Here is a 20,658-nt window from a genome sequence, read left to right on the forward strand (position 1 = left end):
CCACCCTTCCATGTCCAGCCCCATTTCTGTCATGGACCAGCCCCCAAGAACGTGAGCCAGGCTGGTAGGAACCCCCGCCACGTCTCCTCCCTCAGCACCTAGCCCATCCTTCCTCATCTGCCCTGTCCCCCCTCACTGAGGTGACCTAGGGTGTTGCCTTTTGCCTCAAAAGGCTGCTTTCCCTAAGGGCTGAGACAGGAAGAAAATTAAGTGAGTGAACCTACCAGTCGGGTCTCAGGGCTGCAGACTCCTTGGTTCTGGGCGGGATGGGCTTGGAAGAGGGGCTCACGGAGGCCACGGGAGGAGGGGTGGGCAGAGCCCTGAACTGGTATCAGGTCCCTTTCTCCTTTGTGCCAAATAAAAGGCTAAACCAGAGGCCCTGGGGGGGTCTTTCAGTGGGGGAGCCCTCAGACTCAGACTGGGGGAGAAGGGGACCAAGCAGGCTGTCCCCATAGCCTGCGGGCTCAGGAGGCTGTGGCCCTAGGTCTGGGTCCCTCCTGGAGGTCCCTGCCTTCTTGAGGCCAAGTGGGGGCATCACCCTGGAGAGGGAGCCCCATAGGCTGGGAGGGGTGATTCTTACCTCCTGTCCCAATTGGATGGAAAGACAGACCCTGACCTCAAAACAATAAAGTTCAAAGATTAAATGAAATCACAGGTTGGATTCCACTTTTTAAAAAAATACTTATTTTACTTACGTATCTAAGAACTGAGGTGTTGGCCAGAGGTGTGGGGGGTGAGAGTCGTCACCAGAGTAGGGAGCAGAACAGGCGGATCTACTGAAATACACTGCTGAGGGGAGCAGTGGGGAGAAAGGAGAGGTCTGCTGCGCCACGTGGGTAGCTCCCTGGATAAACTCAGGCCTCAGTGGCTGGCGATAGCTTGACAGCCCGGAGACTTCACCCCTGCGCCACAGGGGAGGCCTGGATTCCACTCTTTCTCAACTTCAATATTCCCACCTGCCACTGCCCTTGGCTGCCAGCCATCACCCCTGCCCAACCCTTCTCCCTTTACCTGAAGGAAAGGTAGTGAGTGGGTTCAAGTCTTCCATGTCTTGGGGGACAACTGACCTCATCTGCTAGACTGGCCAGCGGGCAGAGATGATCCATAGCCACCTGAGGCTGGGGGTGCTTAGGCGGGACTCAGGCTGAAGAGCCCCCTGACAGGCACTGACTTCTTGCCTAGGATCCCCCAGATGTGACTGCTCCCCATTGTGAGACAGTCTATACAGACATTGGCCCCAAAGCACCCACAGGCATCTCAGACCAGATTGGCTACTGACTCAGCCCCCCAAATCTCGCTCAGCTGGAGGAGCTCCTAGTTACAGGGTCAAGGCTCCTCACTCCTCTCTCAGTCATAGGTAAATTGGAACTCCACCCAGTGGGGTGACCAGGAGGCATCTAGGTGCTCCCACAGCAGATAGAGCCATGCAAACAGCACTCCCTTCCCCACAGATCTGCACATACTACCTCCCAGCAACCGCCATCCCTTCGGGGGTGGGGGGGGTGAATTTCCCTGGAGGGCAGGCTAAGAAAATGCTACTTGAACTGGTAGACATTTTTTCTTCAAAAGGTGCCCTAAAGTGAATTCAGCTCTTTCCTGACTATCCAAGTCAGCAGTGAGGGCAGAAGGGAAAGAAACTGACACCCAGCATTGCAAAGCCACAGAGCACGGACCCCTCCAGCTCACTCCCAGAGCACCTCCCCCCAAGTCATCCATATGGTGGCCTAGGACCCACAAAAGGAGAAAAACCCAGGGCCCCAGGGAAAATCCTGACCTATGTGGATCTCTTCGGGGACCATAAGGGGGGTTCTGCTAGCAGGGTCCACTGAATCCAACTGATTCCAACTTAATTTCAACTCCTGCATCAGAATCATCAAATCATCCCAGCTCTACCTGCCCACCCCGTGTAGACTGTGCTCAAGGGTCTCCTGGGTTATTTCGGTACTTTCAGCACTGCCCTCGGGAACCCTAGCAGCTTCTTGGAGGTTCTTGTGATCCCAAGGCCAAGCTGGCATGGGTGTTCCCATCTACACACACCCCCTAATTACAATAGCAGTTTTTGTGCCTCCCTGGTGGCGCAAGCACTATGAAGCTACCCGCAGTCACTGCAGCAGGAGTGGCCGGCCAGGGAGGCGACCCACATGGCGAAGCAGACCTCTCCTGTCTCGTCCGCTGCTCCCCTCAGCAGTGTATTTCAGTGGATCTGCCTGTTCTGCTCCCCACTTTGTCTCTGCTGAATCCTCTCACCCTCCACACCTCTTTCTTACACCCCAGTTCTTGTATGCATAAATAAATCTTTTTTAAAAAACAGCAGTTTTTCTTTTTTTATTTTGATCTTTTTCACACATTGGATTTGTTGGAACAGCTTTCCAGTCCGTTTTTAAAATTTTCAAAAAAAGAACCTCTGAGCCAGACAATCCCTAGTGCGCCAGCACCTGCAGATGCGCTCACCAGGAGCAGCTGTTCTGCCCTCCCACCAGGTGCGCCCCCCACCTCCGGGGAACATAGGGAAGGGCGGGGTGTGGGGAGAGGGGCATGGGCCAGCAGCTCAGCCACTAGGGACTCAGCTCACACAGGGGAGCCTCCCTCTTCACCACACCCTGAAGGGCCTAGCCCCGCAGCTCAGGAGCCCTGAATGTCCATCGGGTCCCCCTGGTGCAGGATATGCTGCAGCAGCTCGTTGACCACGTCCAGAGTCTCGTCCTTCATCAGCACAATGTCATAGGAGTCCAGGTACAGCTGGCGACTCTCTTCCACCTGCCGGGAGGGGAGGAAGCCAGTCCCGAGGTGCCCTCCCACTTGTGATCACCTGGCGCGGGCCAGCATCCGTGCTGCAACTCCCCAAGAGGAGACCACAGTCACAGGGACCTGCCTTTGGAGGTACGGGTGGCAATGAGCACAGACAGCCACCATTAACCCGTGGGTCACCGTCAAAAGGACATAACAAGGACTGAAAACAGAAAGCCAGGTGTCACCTCTAAATCTACCTGTTACTGAGTTTCCACAAGGCTCAAGCATTTGTGGGAACTTCAGCACCTGCTGGCCGAGGGTGACGACAGGTAGCTTCTAGCTTCACACCAAACCGTGCCTTTACAACCATCCTAGCATACCGCCGTCGGCCTCTGTGCTGTTCCTATACGTCTCTGAATAAACCCACGCCCTGACTATGGACATCTCTCCTCTCTATAGAGCCCCATGGTGCTGCGGCTGAGGACTATGTCTCTGTGGGCAAGTGAGTCTCCCTGCCTCAGTTTCCCTGTCTGTGACATGGGTCTGAGCATTTGATGATGAACTGTGCCTGGAGCACCCGAGCACTTGGTCAGTGAGCTCCACCTCTGTGCCTGCAAGACCTCGTCTCTCCACTGGGATTTGCTTTTGTTTTCCTATGAGAATATGGAATATTCCAGACACTATGGTTTGGGTTTCCCCTCTGTACATCTCATGGTCAGTGGTGTCCAGCACACAGAAGGTGCCTGACAAGCATTGGTGAACAGGTACTGAAGAAGCAGCCAGGCATGATGGGAGGAAGCCAATGACAAGCCACCTACCTTGTCATTCAGGAAGCCAATCTTGAGAATGTTCTCCACACCAGGAATCCCATCAGCCATCGTGAGGTCCCCCATGGAGTCTCCCAGTAGGAGGACGTTGGTTTTGCCCTGAAGCTGCTGGAAGTAACTGGAGTTCTCACACACGGAGGCGTTCTTGTTGTACGTATGTATGAGTTGGCCCCTAAATCCCTGCAGGAAACCCTAAATGATCAAAATGAGAAATGGCAGGGCTCAGGCAGCCATCGAGGGCTGGTTCCACTGCCTGTCACAGAGGAAAGGGAATTCTGAGAGTCACAGACTGTGCCAAACCTTGCTGGTGTCTAAACTAGGGGTGAGCAAACTAGGGCTGGGGGCCAGATTAACCTATTTTTTTAAAATTTGGTCTTTTCTTGTAAATGAAGTTTTTTGGGAACATGGTCCAACTCATTTGCTTACTTTCTGTCCATGACTGCTGGTTTGCACTGCAGAGCTGCGATAGAAACCACATGTATAGCCCACAAAACCTAAATATTTACTACCTGGCCCTTGCCAGGGAGCGTGTGCAGCCCCGAATTAGGCTGACAGGCCATCACACAGTGCCAAGCACCCACTCTGGTGCAGGCCCGGAGCCAGGATGCAACCGGTGCTCAAGCTCTCAGGGGCCACCACATACTGACCACAGGCCAAAGGGACAAACATTCTGGCCACTGATTTAAGGGGAAGTTAGAACATGGGTGAGCTGGAGCACCCACCTGTGGCTCTAGGAAAACAAGTCAAGTGCAAACCCCTGAGAACCAACGCGTCTGACCCCTGAGCTAGGCCCTCGGGGCGAGAGCTGTCAAACACCAACCATGGGTCCTTCGTCAGTGACTGTCTCTAGCAGGCACAATGCACGAATGCCGAGGAGAAGCACCCCCCACCCCGTTAGGGTTCGTGTCTAGGGAGAGACTTGCTGGCTGGCGGTCTGCACCCCTCTTCCGTTCCCAGAGCAAACGAGGTTGGCTCACATCTTCATCAAAGTCCATGTAGTTGGATACGATGCGGGTGTTGGGGTGGAAGACGTTCATCTGCCGGATGATCTCCTCCAGGATGTCGCCAATGCCCGCGGAGAAGATGAAGAGGGGGATGCCGTTCTGGTGGAGGGTGTTGAAGAACGTCTTGTACCCCTCCCTGAGGGGTACATGTCACAGAAACATGTGTTAAACATGTCACAGAAGCGTAAAACACCGAATGTCAGATGCATCCAGCACATGGTTAAAGCGCACCCATCTTAAGTGCGCAGATCAACTAGTATTTACCGACATGTCTGTCCCGGTGATGCCTGACCAGCGCCAGGCTCCTCACATCCCTCCCCAGTCAATGCCACCCCCCTAACGTCACATCACCATTCATCAGCTCTGCCTGTCCTTGAACGTCATAACAATAGTCTCACATTTGCTTCTGGCTAAATCTGGTTAATCTGTGTGATTTATCCAGGCTTTGCAAATGCTGAGCCGTTGGCTCTTTGTCACGACTAGCAGCGCAATTCCTCCATGTAAATACGCCATCACTCGGCTACCCGGTTTCTTATTGACAGACAAATGAGAAGGCTCCAGACTCCAGCTGTTATGGACAGGCTGCCATGAACAGCCTGTGCACACGCTGATTTCCCTGGGCCTCACAGTCAGGAGAGGACCGCAGAGCGGGAAGGTGGGCACAAGCTTTCAGCCAGGGTTTGCAACCAGGCAGCTACCCTGGGGCGGCCTCACCGAGGAGCACCCCACGCCACCCGGCACTAGGCGTGACTACTCCACTACTCTCCTGGCTCTTCGTGAGCTCTCCTCACCCCAGTTAGGACACTCCCACCTTGACACCCGGGTCCATCCCCGCTCTGGTAAACAATGATGCAGCAGAGAGGATGTGTCCTGAAGCCACTGAGGATCAGGGCCGCAGCCAGCCAGCTCCCGTGTCTGAACAAAGAACACTGGTGACCACGGGGACCCCAAGTCTTTTACCAATATGACCAGTGAGCTGGACTGGATGCTGTTTGGTCTGAGAGGGGCAGCCCTGGTCAGGGTCACAGGCCCCACAAACCGCTTCCTGGGAGGCAGCCACGGTCAGAAGGGCTGGATGGGAGATGAAAGGCCACAACTTCTCCCACATCTGTAATCTGTCTCCTCTTACTCTCCCAGCCACTAACACCTCGCTACTACTCTTTGGCCTCTCCCCCCAACTCCCAGCCTCTCTGTCGTGTGCAGACCAGTGTCAGACAGAAAATGTGTGCAAAGCAAGCAGCTGACCGGAGCATCGCGCTGGACTCTTGGACCACCTGGGCGATCTGGTGCTTTTGAATCTTCTGCTGACACAGGAGATTGTGCGCTTTGGTCCACCTAGAAACAGTCACCCCACAAAAGCCCAAATTCAAATCACTAAACGAGTAAAGTGTCCTTTTCCTTTCTAGGGCCATGCCCTGACTGGAAGCACTGGTGTGGAGGCCCCCTCCTTTCCCGCAGAGCCACGGCCTGTGGGCCTCTGGCAGCCTTCAGAGAGGCAAGAGCTGGGTGAGTGGATGCTGGAGTCAGGGCCCTTCTGAATCCCTTCCCTGTGACTCTCTGGAAAACTGGGCTCTGTCAGTGATACTGCTTTCTATGGGAAGGTGAGCTCCCCAAAGCACTTATTCCCCCAAGCCCAGGGCACTTCTAGCTCATTCCAAAGATCCTTGCAGGCTCTGTTCCAGCAGTAGCCCCAGGTGTGTTTGCAGGTTTGTTCCCACAGCTGGGCTGGCGGCCTTGGGCGGGGCCTCAGCGAGGCTGAGGGGCTGTTAGCTGACAGAGCTCAGGGAAAAGGCAGCCCCTGTGGGACGGCCTGTGTAAGGCCTGGGGACCTCACCAGGCCATGGCTCACCATTCCACCATGTGAGGCAGCTTCTCTTTGATGGTCTGGTTTGGGTCAATCTCAATCGGGTAGTAGTGGTGAAGCAGCGCGTTGAGCTGGGAAAACAGAAATGCGGAGAAAAACCATTTAGTTCACATCAAGTATCCCCCAGGAAAGGCCGAGTTTAGTGTGAGAAAAATATCACCCAGAAGACGCAACACCACGGAGGGGAGTGACTGGATCTGCAGTCACTCCTTTGCCCGCCCCAACAGTGAGGTCTAAAAATCAACAAGTTCCTGCTATCAGATGATAGGGCTACTAGGATTTTGTTGTCGCCTGTCAGCAGGACCTGAGCAGTAACTGTTTTAATGTTATGGTCCTCAAAATGTGCTGTCCTTTCTCAGGTGGTGGGCAAGATGACTTTAGGGGTGCAGGGATGAACACTGTTCCTGTTAGCAGGTTGTTGGTTTTTTTTTAAGATTTATTTTGTTATTTATACAAGAACTGGAGTATAGGCCAGAGGCACGGGAGGGTGGAAGATTCACCAGAGACAGAGCAGGGAGCAGAACAGGCAGACAGACTGAAAACACTGCTAAGGGGAGCAGCGGGCAAGACTAGGAAAGGTCTGCCGCGCCATGTGGGTCACCTCCTTGGCCGGCCAGGAATCGAACCCGCACTGCAGAGGCTGCAGACAGCTTCATAGCGCTGTGCTCAACTTGCTGCGCCACCGAGGAGGCCCTCCTGTTAGCAGTTTTTGACTGCTTTTAATATATATTAGAAAAAGCCAACTGGCCCATGAAACGCAAGTTTCATAAAGATTGTTTCTTTTATAAGTTAACTGCCTTCAGATCTTTTAGTATCAGGTTGATTAGAGGAAAACATTTAGTGAAATGTTTAGTGAATGTTTAGTGAATTGTCACAGACATGGCAAAAATCATGGACACAAAAGCCAGCAGTGTGGGACACAGTGTTCCTGGGTGAGCCCCTGACACGGCAGCACCAGCTGCACAACTTCACATGCATCTCTATGGCCACAGGCCCCTTCCTAGGCCAGGACCTCGGACACTCCCGGGAGGGATCATGTGTCAGTCAGTTAGTAAATGTGTCTAGTAAAAATGGAACATGACTGGGGGCCTTCCTGGCGGCCTAGGGGTTAAGTCTCAGCACTATCACTGCACAACGGCCTGAGTTTGATCCCCAGCCAGGGAGCAACACACATGGCGCGGCAGACCTCTCCTGTCTCGCCCACTGCTCCCCTCAGCAGTGTACTTCAGAGATGCGCCTGTTCTGCTCCCCACTCTGTCTCTGGTGAGTCCTCTCACCCCCCACACTTCTGGCCTGGAACCCAGTTCTTGTATGCATAAATAAATAAATCTTTGAAAAAAAAAAAAAGGAATGTGAATGCTAGTATATGCACAGTCTCAGAGTATTATGAGAGCAAATGGAGTTCCAGACCATTGGTTCAAAAGGGGGTTAAAAGAAAAGATCACATTCTGGCAAAGGCAGAAAGCTCCTGAGATGTAAATATTTTCAAAGTGGTATTTGTTTTCAGTGTGAGTATTTTTTTAAAAGTACAATAGAGTCAACAGAAGAATATTTTTAAAGAGAAAAAAGTAGGGCCTCCTCTGGTGACGCAGCGGTTGAGCGCTGGGCTGTGAAGCTGCCTGCAGCCTCTGCAGCACCAGTTTGATCCCCAGCCCCCGGAGAGGGTCCCACATGACGGGACAGACCTCTCCTCAGCAGTGTATTTCGTCAGTCTGCCTGTTCTGTTCCCCGCTCTGGCTCTGGTGAATTCTCTTACCCTCCCACGTTTCTGACTGTACCCAGTGCTTGTATAAATAAATAAAGAAATCTTTAAAAAAAAAAGAGAGAGAAAAGTAAATTTCATATGTAAACCTTGCTTTATTTTTTCAGGAACCATCAATACCAAGAGTCTTAGCTTTGTGTAGCCTCTTATCTTAGAGAGGGCATCTACTTCGTTACTTACAGACACAGCTTCCTGGAAGTTGACAAGATCACGGATGTGAGGAACCAAAAAGAGCACCTTGCCAGAGGCAGGCAGTGGTGGTGCCAGAACTTACCATCAGCTGAAGGTGGCATCTGTGGGGAGACAGGCTTCAGCCCTATGAGCTCTCTAACTCACTGCCCATCTTAATAACAAGTACCATGACAGTGCCTTGGAAGAGCTGACCAATATGACAACCCACCAGACCACTTAGTGTGCAATCCAGTGACATTCCTTACAAAGGGGACCTAATGATATGGCTATTCAGTAGGAAAAGTCCAGCTTCTGCTCTGGCCAAGAGGACACTGGAGAAATGTGGAGCAAATTAAAATGAACTCCATGGACTGCCTTACAATATCTGCATGTATCCCAAATGAACAGGAGTTATGGTCACAGACATTAATCTGGAAGTCATTCTTAAAACCTGTTGCCTTACCAAGAAAATCATATTGTTAAGGAAAGAGCACAATGTAGTGAAGAGTTTGAGATCAAATCAGATCTACGGGAAAACCACGCTCTGTGCCTTGCTGTATGACCTTGAGTAAGCTGCTCAGCTTCTCTGAGTCTCTATTTTATTCATCTGTTAAATGGAGACAATAATGGTTCTACCCAACTCTTGGAATTGCAGGAAGTTAAATGACATATATGTTGATGTCTCATATTCACATCCCAATCATCCATCATCACAGGCCTTGGCCACGAAGGAAAAGCTGTCCCAGTTTGGTAGGACCAGAGTCACATAAGCAGAACTTTTTTTTGTTTTTTTTTTTTAATCAATCAATCATCTAAGGTCTCTATCCTGGAAACTTTGGTCCTAACCCAGAACCATTTGAAGTAGTATCTTCTAGCCCATCCTGAGCATGGCAGGGAGACACCCACCTCCTTCCGGCACTCCTCACTGATGATCTTGCTGTTATCCAGAATATCTGGGGAAACACAAAATGCCCTTAACTTGGCCCCTTAGAAGCCATCCTCTCGCCCAGTCTAACAAACCAAGCCAGTATATGACTTACTGTAAGAAGTAGGGCAACGCTTCCCATTATATGCAAACCTGCTCAAGGTCATGTCAAAATCAGAAATGACCTAAAATGCAAAAGAGAGATGATGCCTACCTAGCTGGCTTCTGCAGCGGGGTGCTGCCTGCAGCGGGGTGCTGCCTCAGCGTAGGGAGTTGGGGGGGCGGGCAGAGAGATAAGGAAGAGCTAATCCTAGTAGGTACAGGCACTAATCCAAAGGCGCCCGGCCTCCTGGAGTTGGAGTCACTGGGGACTGAAGAATCAAAGTCCATTAAACTCTGTCAGTAGCATCCATTCAATGCCCTGACTTTCTCCTCAGGTGCCTCCGCCCGGTTTATGGCCCCTCTCCACATGCGCACCTCGGGGAGCCGGCTGACCTCTGCCAGCGTGGAAACTAAAGCTCTGGTCCTGGTGTGGGGTGCTGCTTCTGTCTAATTTGAGGAGGCGGCTTGGTCTTTTTGGAATGTAGACAGCTAGATTTCAGGGCAGGTGAGGTCTCCCCCAAGACAAAACAGGCAAGCCCGCAGGTTCCCTGGCCATTTCGGGGGGCTGGGGGGCTGGGGGCTGAGCGCATGCCGGCGTCCCCGGGAAGGCCGCGCAGGCAGAACCCGCCCGCGCCCGCGCCCGCGCCCGCGGTACCTGCAAGCGGTCGCCCCCGCCCCGGCGGAGGGCGCCCACGATCTCCTGCACCCGGCGGGGCTGCCGCATCAGGACCGTGGCCTTCATCAAGGAGCTCACCTGTCCCGAGACCCGAGAGAAGCGCTGACCCCGGCACCGACCGGGTCCGAGGGGGACCCGGGGCTCGCTGGGGGCAGGGGGGCGCGAGGGGCGGTGCGGAGGGCCCGGCCGGCCCGGGGGGGCCGCTACCGGCCGGGGTGCCGCGGTGGGGCCCGCTCTGCCCGCCGGGGGCCTCGGAGCGGCCCGGGGTTCGCCCGCCCCGCGCCGCTCGCTCCCTCCGGCCTCACCTCCTCCGCCATGGCGCTCGCGGCCGGGTCGCCCGCGCCGAGCCAGGGCCGCCCCGCGGCCGCACTGCGCAGGCGTCGCCCCTCGCCGGGTGGGGGCGGCGGCCGAGCACCCGGAACCCGCACCCCGCGGGGCGCGCGGCGGGAGGCGGCCTCCCCGGGGCTCGCCGCGCGCTCGTTGGGGACCCTGGTAGCGAGGCCCGTTTTGAGGAGGGCGAGTGTCCCCAGGAGTTGGGGTTAAGCGGGTGCCACTCTTTAGAGAGCGAAAATCCGGGCAGGAGTGGGCATTACCAGGCTTACAGTTTGCATGGCCAAAAAAGCCTCAGGCTGATAGGGGGCTAGAAGCCATAAAGTGGACTCCCTGAAACATTTCTGGAAGGTGCTTCCTTAACTGGGCTCCTCATCAGGAAGCAGTGACCTGAGCTTGACCCAGGGACAGGAAGGCCCTGGAATGTGGGTCAGAATGACCTTCAGTGGGCTTGACTTCTCCCTTCTGCCTCCTCTGCCTGGGTTTCCTTACGCAGGGCCTGGGCAGCCAGTGCTCAGCAGGGAAGGAAGGTAGATGGATGCTACAGGGACAGACCCTGGCCAGCGAGTGGGCAACAGGAGCTGGAATGAGTAACAGCCCTGACACGGGTGTTGGTGGTCACTGAGCTGCTGCAGGTGCAGGGCCATGGAAGGAAGTGTGGGGTGGTCTTCAGCCTGAGTGGTGCTGGGGGGAGGGGAGAAGGAAGGAGGACAGGCACTGGAGAGAGTTCCAGAACCTGAGAGCACAATCCTGAGAGTGATCTCACTGCGTGCCCAGGATTCTGGAACTTGGGCTGCCTGATGGGCCCTATATGAAAGATGTAGTAGGGAAAAGGAGCGACAGCTGGCTAAAGGGCCCCCTCACAACCCTCCCCAACACCCTAGGAGAGCAGCCTCTCTCCGCTGGTCCCAGGGTGCCATGGAGATGGAGAGCACGGCGGCCTCCGCACGTTTCCACCAGCCTCACATGGAGAGGAAGATGAGTGCGATGACCTGTGAGATCTTCAACGAGCTTAGGCTAGAGGGCAAGCTCTGCGACGTGGTCATCAAGGTCAATGGCTTTGAGTTCAATGCCCACAAGAACATCCTCTGTAGCTGCAGTTCCTACTTTAGGTATAAGGGTTGCCGGACTAAGCCAAAGGGGGAATTGGGCTCATTTGGAGACATGTTGGTTCCTTTGGTTTAGGGGCATTGTCCAAGCACTGGCACTGGCCGGGCTCCTTTGGCGTCTCAAGAGGCACAACCAGGGCCAGAGCCTCATCTAGTTTTCAGCCGGATTTGAAAACCAACCGTTGGTGGGCCAGGGGCTTTTCTCTTCACCCAAGCCAGCCTCTGGGGAGGTTGGTCACCCTTACCGGAGTTCCTACACAACCTTAGGTGACAGGTGCCACTTTGGTCACTGCTTCCCCCCCTATCCCAGTAGAGACTGTTACCAGCAGGGTGATAAGTTAACAAGGATTGAGGGCATTGGAAGTGCCCTCATACAAATTTGTATGAGAAGAAAAGGGGGATTTGGGGCCAAAATCACTGTAACCCAAGAAATGGAAGAGCTGTTTTTGCTCATGCGTTGAAAATGTTTGTGTAATCAATGCCAATGAAGATGTGATATGTGCATCCCACCGGTTGCTAAAAACTCTCATTCTTCTAGACTTAGAGCAAGGTCTCCAGAAAAACCAAGTAGTACATATTGACAGCTTTGCAGACCATACAGTGTCACGCCACTCTGCTTTTATAGTGGGAAAGCAGTCATAGATGATACTAAATGAATAGGTATGGCTGTGTTCCAATAAAGTAATACATATAGACACTGAAATTTGAATTTATTACAATTTCAGGTGCCACAAAATATTCTTTTGACCGCCCCCCCCCACCACCAAGCATTTGACAGTGTAAAAGACAGTCTCAGCTGGTGAGTGGTACAAAAGCAAGCGATGGGCTGAGAGGCTATAAGTTTGCAGACCCCTGCGCTAGAGAATAATTTGATCTCTGAGCCTATGTTCCCTTAAAACCTCCTAGAAAAAGGAAAAATGTATTAGGGCAGGGACTTCTTGCTTAATACCTTAGGAGAGTACCCAGCAGAAACCCAATAATTAGCTATGGAATAGTGTCACTTAGTAAGTATCGCCTGTTTTGTGGTAGGCACTCTTCTGGGTACTGGAAATAATAAAGAGACAAACATTTCTGTTCTCATTAAGTTTACCTTCTCCTGGGACAAATAGGCATTAAATAAAATACACATCGAATCATCCTAAGCACTAGGGAACAAAAGGAGAGGCTAGAGAGCGGTGAGTGGCAATTTTAAACAGGATTATCAAGGAAGGCCTTAATGACAGTGGCATTTGAAGTTGAGAAGTGAGAATATGGAGATGTCGAGATTTCTAGGCAGAGGGAATAACAAGTGCAAAGGGCCAAAGGTAGAGGCACCTCTGGTGTATTCAAGGAAAGCTTGATGGCCAGCGGGGCCAAGCAGAATGAGGGGGTAGCAAGAGGAAATGTGGCCAGAGAGCTATTACTGGTTTGAGAGGGCTGATCTCAGAGGGATTGTAGTCTCTGGAATGTTATTTTACTCTAACAAGGGAAGTCAGTAGGTGGTTTTGAGTGGAAGTGAACCATAAATCCTCAAGAATCACTCTTGTGGGGCCTCCCTGGTGGCGCAAGGGGTTAAGACGCAACCTATGAAGCTGTCCGCAGCCTCTGCAGCATGAGTTCGATCCCTGGCCAGGGAGCTACCCTACCATAGCACAGCAGAACTCTCCTGGCTTGCCCGCTGCTCCCCTCAGCAGTGTATTTCAGTGCATCCACCTGTTCTGTTCCCTACTCTGTCTCTGGTGAATCCTCTCACCCTCCACACCTCTGGCCTGTACCCCAGTTCTTGTATGCATAAATAAATCTTTAAAAAAAAAATCACTCTTATGGCTGGAATAAGACAAACTGCAGGAGTGTTGAAGACAGAAGGGAGAGATCAGTTAGAAGATTATTCCTAATATTCTAGGAAAGAGATGGTGGGGCTTGGACCAAGGAGGTAGCAAAAAATGAGAAGTGATTATATCCTGGGTATGTGCTGAACAACACGATTTAAGATGTTGAATTTCTGAAGCAAGGTAGAATTTGGTGGGCAGTGGGTCACTCCCAGATCTAGATCCCAATTTCTCTACAAAATGTGCAAAAGACCCAGTTACCCTGAGGATAACCTAAGGGTCCCCAATGTCATAGCTCTCGGGAAAGTTCTCTTGCCCTCTGTATAAAGCTGTCTGCTGCCCCCTCCCCTACACCAATTTATTTCCAACATATTCACTGTGTGCCATTCGGAAAATGTCCAAATTCTCAACACAGAAAGGTGGGGGAGAACAGGGCAAACCGGAGGGAAATGTTTCAGTGACAGCTAGTTTCTTTTTTTTTTCCAGAGCTTTGTTTACAAGTGGCTGGAACAACACTGAAAAGAAAGTATACAACATTCCTGGCATTTCCCCCGACATGATGAAATTAATTATCGAGTACGCATACACCCGGACGGTCCCCATCACGCCGGACAATGTGGAGAAGCTGCTGGCTGCTGCAGACCAATTTAACATCATGGGTATTGTCAGGGGTTGCTGCGAGTTCCTCAAGTCGGAGCTGTGTTTGGATAATTGCATTGGCATCTGCAAGTTCACAGACTACTACTACTGCCCTGAGCTGAGGCAGAAGGCCTACATGTTCATCCTGCATAACTTCGAGGAGATGGTGAAAGTCTCAGCAGAGTTTTTAGAGCTCTCAGTCACTGAACTTAAGGATATCATTGAGAAAGATGAGCTCAACGTCAAACAAGAAGATGCTGTATTTGAGGCCATTTTAAAATGGATTTCTCATGATCCCCAAAATAGGAAACAGCATATTTCAGTTTTGCTTCCGAAGGTCAAGTTTAGTTATTTTTTGGTGGATGCTTAATTGCCACGGTTGAGACATCCCAGAGGGATTGTCCTAAGAGCCAGATTCAGACGTCTGGCAGAGTCCAGGGCTGTATTGACATAATTTCACCATTTCGTACTACTTCCTACTGTGGCACTACTTTTTTTCCCTTGGGCTTTACTAGTTCCCCTGCCCCAGTTATGGTCTTTGACCAAAATTCTCCCTGGTAGCAGGGGAAGGAGGGGGAAAGGCCTTCCTTTCTTTATCCCTTTCCATTCTGAGTTTCCCCAAACCCAAGGTAGAAGTTGGACTAGAAATCAAACCCTGTGTATTACACACAATTGTAGCCATTTGATGCTAATTTGTGTTATTTTTTAAAAAGATTTATTTATTTATGCATACAAGAACAGGCCGGAGGTGTGTGTGTGGGTGTGTGTGTGTGAGAGGATTCACCAGAGACAGAGTGGGGAACAGAACAGGTGGATCTACTGAAATTCACTGGTGAGGGGAGCAGTGGGCGAGGCAGGAGGGGTCTGCTGCGCCATGTGGGTCAGCTCCCTGGCTGGGGATCGAACTTGAGCTGCAGTAGCTGAGGATTGCTTCATAGTGCTGACACTTAAACCCCTGGAGCCACCAGGGAGGCCCCTAATGTATGTTATTTTACATTTACAGACACAGCTGTTCAATTACTGAATAATCACCACTGCTTTTTCTGGCCTAAGTTCTGTGATCATTTGCGGTGCCTTCTATCTAGCTCATTCTCAGCATCCAAATGTTGACCACCTCTCAAAATCAAATTATTTCAACTGAGTTGTAAATTTCAAAAACAGAACTTGACAGTACCACACCTCAAAGGCACACTGTAAAAACGGGGGTTAAGGAGTACGGGTTTCCCAGGCAAATTCACCTCATCTAAATGACTTTCTGTGTTCCCTTCTTAGGTTCGCCTGGCCCTAATGCACGCTGAGTACTTCATGAACAACGTTAAGATGAATGACTACGTCAAAGACAGCGAGGAATGCAAGCCAGTCATCATCAATGCCCTAAAGGCCATGTATGACCTGAACATGAATGGACCCTCTAATTCTGACTTCACCAACCCACTCACTAGGCCCCGCCTGCCCTATGCCATCCTATTTGCAATTGGTGGCTGGAGTGGTGGGAGCCCCACCAATGCCATTGAGGCATATGATGCTCGGGCAGACAGATGGGTGAATGTCACTTGTGAGGAAGAGAGTCCCCGTGCCTACCACGGGGCAGCCTATTTGAAAGGTTACGTTTATATCATTGGGGGGTTCGATAGCGTAGATTACTTCAATAGTGTTAAACGTTTTGACCCAGTCAAGAAAACTTGGCACCAGGTGGCCCCGATGCACTCCAGACGCTGCTATGTCAGTGTGACAGTCCTCAGCAATTTTATTTATGCCATGGGAGGATTTGACGGCTATGTACGTCTCAACACTGCGGAACGTTACGAGCCAGAGACCAATCAGTGGACACTCATCGCCCCCATGCACGAACAGAGGAGTGATGCGAGCGCCACGACCCTCTATGGGAAGGTAAGCAGGGGCTGGAGACTGGAAGCCGGCCAAGGGCAGTGCCCTTCTTCGTCTTCCAGGGTGAATGGAAAACAGAAGTGACAGCAGCTGTTCTGCAGTATGAATTTCTTCCCCGAATGCCTAAGTGGCCCTTTGCAACTATCTTCTCTGATTTCACTTATTAAGTAGCAGCGCACGGTGGGGATAGTGACTGCACGCGGGGAGGTGGGAGTGGTGAGGCAGACAGCTGCCGGGGTGAGAAACTTCCATCTGGAACCTAGTGTGGCAAACTAATGTGAGCTAAACAAGTAAAAAATGCCAAGCACACACACATGGAAAAACAGGCACCAACGTGTCCCTCTCCTCCATAAATACGCAGCCTTTCTTCCTGCTCCCCCGAGGCCCCAGTTTTAATCTTCTTACCACTCTCCACACAGGTCTACATATGTGGTGGGTTTAACGGGAACGAATGCCTGTTCACAGCAGAAGTCTACAACACGGAAAGCAACCAGTGGACAGTCATAGCGCCCATGCGGAGCAGGAGGAGCGGAATCGGCGTGATTGCTTACGGAGAGCACGTGTATGCGGTGAGTCCCCGGCACCACGGCCAGCCGCCCTGGGCTTCCTATTAGCAAGCAGGTTTACACTACCTTTGGTAAGTACTTAAAAATGTTTTTCTTTTCCCGTGGAAGAGGGGCTTCCTCACAAAGAGGGCCTCCTCCGGGACAGAAGCAGCAGTTGACAGTCCACACGTTTCCTTTGCTGCCCACAGGTAGGCGGTTTTGATGGAGCTAATCGACTTAGGAGTGCAGAAGCCTACAGCCCAGTGGCTAACACGTGGCGCACCATCCCCACCATGTTTAACCCTCGTAGCAATTTCGGCATCGAGGTGGTAGATGACCTCTTGTTCGTGGTGGGTGGCTTTAACGGCTTCACCACCACCTTTAATGTTGAGTGCTATGATGAGAAGACCGACGAGTGGTACGATGCTCACGACATGAGTATATACCGCAGTGCTCTGAGCTGCTGTGTGGTACCAGGGCTGGCGAACGTGGGCGAATATGCAGCAAGACGGGACAACTTCACGGGGCTGGCACTGCGAGATGAGGTCAAGTACTCCGCTTCGACCAGCACCCTACCTGTGTGAGCCTCTTCATTTAGCTAATAAAAAGTCTAAGCAATAAGAATTAATTCTTTTTTTAAATAAATGCAGTGTTTAAACTTGTAAGAGTACTGGAAAATGTTGAACTTAAGGGAGCCTAGGGTTGGATGAATGAGGGAGTAAGAGGGAACAAGGAAAATGATACTCAATAGCGTGTGATTAAAAAGGAAAAAATCACAGTACAAACCAACTCTAAAGAAATACGTTTATTTAAAACTTACACTGAGACAATTAGTAGCTTTAACAGGAGCAAGATAGCTTAGGAACATAAAACAAGCTATTGTACAATGTCTCAAAGTGTCCTAAATTCCACACCTCCTCTGACTTAAAGGGAGACAGCCAAGAATATATTCTCAGTAGAGTAGGGGCCTGGATATTGACAACCAAAAAAACTCACTGTATATCAACTTGAACTAAATATTTATTTTACAAATAACTCAATGAGCCCTAGCACATGTATCATAAGATCTTCAAACATCTAGCAAGCACTACTTTTCACCAGTGCATTATGCAGGAGGATTAAGTAAACAAGTGCTCTATTATATGTGCTTCAATGTAAGACATTCGTAGTTATGGTCATAAAAAGTAAGACAAAGCCCTACAAGGTAATCAACAAAGAGCAGTCATCTGGCTATCTAATTAAATTCCTTGGCATGAAACGACTACTACATTGTTACTGTTAGTGTATCACTGAACTAATGTTTTGTTTCCAATGACCAGAACACTTGTAATGTAAGCATTATAACAAAAACAAAAAATGGACTATTCTCAAGAAAGCAACAAACTGGAGTGATGAACTGTGCCGAAATGTTTGACAGTTACAAAAGGAGAGACTGAATTGTTTCTTAAACACTCTACAGTTAAATGGCAACCCACAAGCACCCTATTTATGGAGTGTAGGCAGAGAACTTGCTTCACAATTCTGTATACTTTCCGAAGATATGGAACGTGGCCAATATGCCTTTCTTATTTAATTTGAGGAAAGTACACAAAAAAGTCCCTTTACTTATGCTTGATTAGGTCAAATAACTGTACGATTCAGCTTACCAGTCTAACTATCGCATAGTGTTGATACTAGAATTATGAGGCAGAGAATGAAATATTTAAACATACCACATGCTACACTAGTCAAGAAACATAAAAAGGAAAGAAGTGTGCTCTGGCAGCAGTTCAAAATGCAAAAGCACACAGATTTTTCCATAAACACTTAAAAGTCAGTATTTTAAAAAACTTCTGGTCCCCAAAATACCACACAAAGGATTAAAACAGAACTGATATCACTAAATTTTAAGATTTTCCAGCAGAATATTTTTGAATTGGCACAGCAAAAGCAAAGTTGGATATCAAAATACACAAAACTAATCATGCAAACAACTGCAAGTAAGATGTATTACTTAAACACTAAGCTCACGACTGACATTCTCAATATATAGCACTGATTTTTTTTTTTTAGACTATGATAGGGTGGCTGTAGTTAAAGGATAACCATTCTAAGATAAGTAAGTAGCTTCACTCAAAGTTATATGTAGTTATTACTTTTTGGTATAATCAATTCCTCTCTTTCCACAAAACCAAAGTCACAAAAAGAAAAAAAGGTTTGCTTGAATATACATTGAGCTGCTTTTTAGAGCTGCATTTTTAACTGCTAATACCAAACATAATCTAAGTTTTCATTAAAAAGGAACTTTCTTTCCCAAAGAACCATTTTAGGCCGGTCATCATAATCAGACCCTTCCCAAATACTCTGGGGAGTTATCTCCAGTTCAGAATGTCAGCCTTGAACAGATTTAAGCCAATCTGGTTTCTTTCCTCATTGACAAGTTAGTCAGGCTATTTCAGAAACACAAATTATTGATGTGAAATCACACACGTGAATTCAAATATGAAAATCAGAAACTCAGTCGTCAGGAAAACCTGCACACACCATCATGCAATGAAAGACTTACCCCTTCTTTTCAGCCATGGCCTAGGCTGCCTGCTGAGTTAAAAAACAAGAGTTTCAATCATGTTTTCAAAACCAAGATTATACCTAAATCTTACGTTATCATTTCTGCCACATCATGTGAAAAGAGACAACCCTACAAATAACTTGGCAACCCTACAAATAACTGAGACTAAAAAAAAACATTCTTCTAGAAAAACTGGCATCCGAGTGAGATAGTAACTTTTTTCACCACCACCAAGAAAAGGAGGTTTGCAAGCACACAATTTATCAGAGAGAAATGAGAACTTCATCCGTGAGCTTTTCTTACTTACGTACAACTCACAACTACGCATTAGAGTCCAAGTGGCTTATATTAAAACAATTACAAATAAATGGAAATTGAGAAAATGGTAGAAGTGGGGTAGAATAACATATCCTCATAGAAACAGCCTTACAGTTCTCTGACCCCCACATCAGTCTAAAGCAGATGCCAACACATTTACTGAAAAACTTTGTCCTAAGGAGGGATGCTAATTTAGAAATTTCAGGAAAGTTCTTAGAATAGAGTCCAAGGGCTAAACATTAATAGTCCTGCAGCAAATCGAGATCCATGGTTGTGCTTTTTCACTCTTGATGTTAAACTATAATGGACTGGGGGCAGGGAGAAACCTCTGCATTTGGAACCTGATGTCTAGAGCGGTATTCCAGAATGTCTAAGATGGTAAAGACATTCTGGAAAGGAACACGGAAAACATACTGGACCCCATTATAAACCATTACAGCAGGAGCCCTGTACGTTCACTGAGTGCTAGAGAGTCAACCTGAGTGCTGATTTAGATAGGGCCTGGGAGTGTGTAAGAGAACCAGGAGAACACATAAAAATAAATAAAAGATAATTTCAGTGATATTTTTAAGAGCTGTAATTATGCATCTAAATTTGGTATATAGGCTCAGGCAAGAGCCAGTAAAAGTCTAGGGCAACTGGACAAAATATCCTAACAATCAGCGTTGAGAAAAAACAAGGCTTCTTTTTTAGTAATCGTCTAAATTACTTCCTTCCCATTTAAAACCAGTTTCTTTTAGAGAGGAATGATGAGGATTAGATACAGTATGCATTAGAACACAATTTCAAATTGAAGGCATTAGTGTCGATTGTCATAGGCATTATTTACACTCATTAACTTATCCTCAAATAACCTGCAACTCCTGCAACATGTTTTTTACATTTTTTTAATGCCTTTGATTTCTCAGTCTTCGCTTATAATACTTTTCTTCTTTGAGCAACACATTTCACACCTATAACTGCCCATGTTCTTAATGTGCTAAAGAGCAATACTTTTGCCAACCACCATCATTTCCAGCGATGGCTTGAAATCTGTAACACGCTGCTAAAGAAATGAAAACTATATTAAAAATGCACCACTCAGTCACAAATGTCTCATCCTTTCTTCTAGAAATAAATAAAATAGCATTTCTAGATAAATACAACACAGTATCAATGCAAACGTTTTGAAATCATCTTGCTGAAATATTGTGCTTTTCCTAATTTCAGTCTCACTATTATTGCACATACCTCCTGCAAATGAGGGCTTAACACTTTTAAATTCTGATCTCATCAAAACCAACCATTCAGGAAAAAACAAAAATATCAAAGTAAATGTGCAAATAAAATGGATGCTTAAAGCATGTTCAAAACATAAGTCCCTAAGACAAAGGAGTTGTAACTTCTTGGCAGAAAAATAGCTGTGTAACCACA

General features: G+C 49.0%; 2 protein-coding genes across 2 annotated transcripts; one reads left to right on the forward strand and one right to left on the reverse strand.

Annotated features, from left to right (window-relative positions):
- Positions 1-2,382: 2,382 nt before the first annotated feature.
- NT5C3B (5'-nucleotidase, cytosolic IIIB) lies at positions 2,383-10,251 on the reverse strand. The gene is made up of 8 exons (XM_084239365.1): positions 10,041-10,251; positions 9,399-9,468; positions 9,265-9,311; positions 6,411-6,496; positions 5,807-5,896; positions 4,535-4,697; positions 3,549-3,749; positions 2,383-2,757 (listed from the first exon to the last, which is right to left on the reverse strand). Exons 1-8 carry the CDS (start codon positions 10,125-10,127, stop codon positions 2,623-2,625), a joined length of 879 nt encoding a protein of 292 aa, XP_084095491.1. The 5' UTR covers positions 10,128-10,251; the 3' UTR covers positions 2,383-2,622.
- Positions 10,252-11,309: 1,058 nt separating this feature from the next.
- KLHL10 (kelch like family member 10) lies at positions 11,310-16,963 on the forward strand (the record flags this gene model as incomplete). The annotated part of the gene is made up of 5 exons (XM_084239342.1): positions 11,310-11,503; positions 13,795-14,284; positions 15,220-15,837; positions 16,254-16,403; positions 16,589-16,963. 5 exons carry the CDS (start codon positions 11,310-11,312, stop codon positions 16,961-16,963), a joined length of 1,827 nt encoding a protein of 608 aa, XP_084095468.1.
- Between the last annotated feature and the right edge of the window lie 3,695 nt (positions 16,964-20,658).

This window comes from Talpa europaea, assembly GCF_964194135.1.
Source record: "Talpa europaea genome assembly, chromosome: 7".
Classification (NCBI taxonomy): Eukaryota; Metazoa; Chordata; class Mammalia; order Eulipotyphla; family Talpidae; genus Talpa; species Talpa europaea.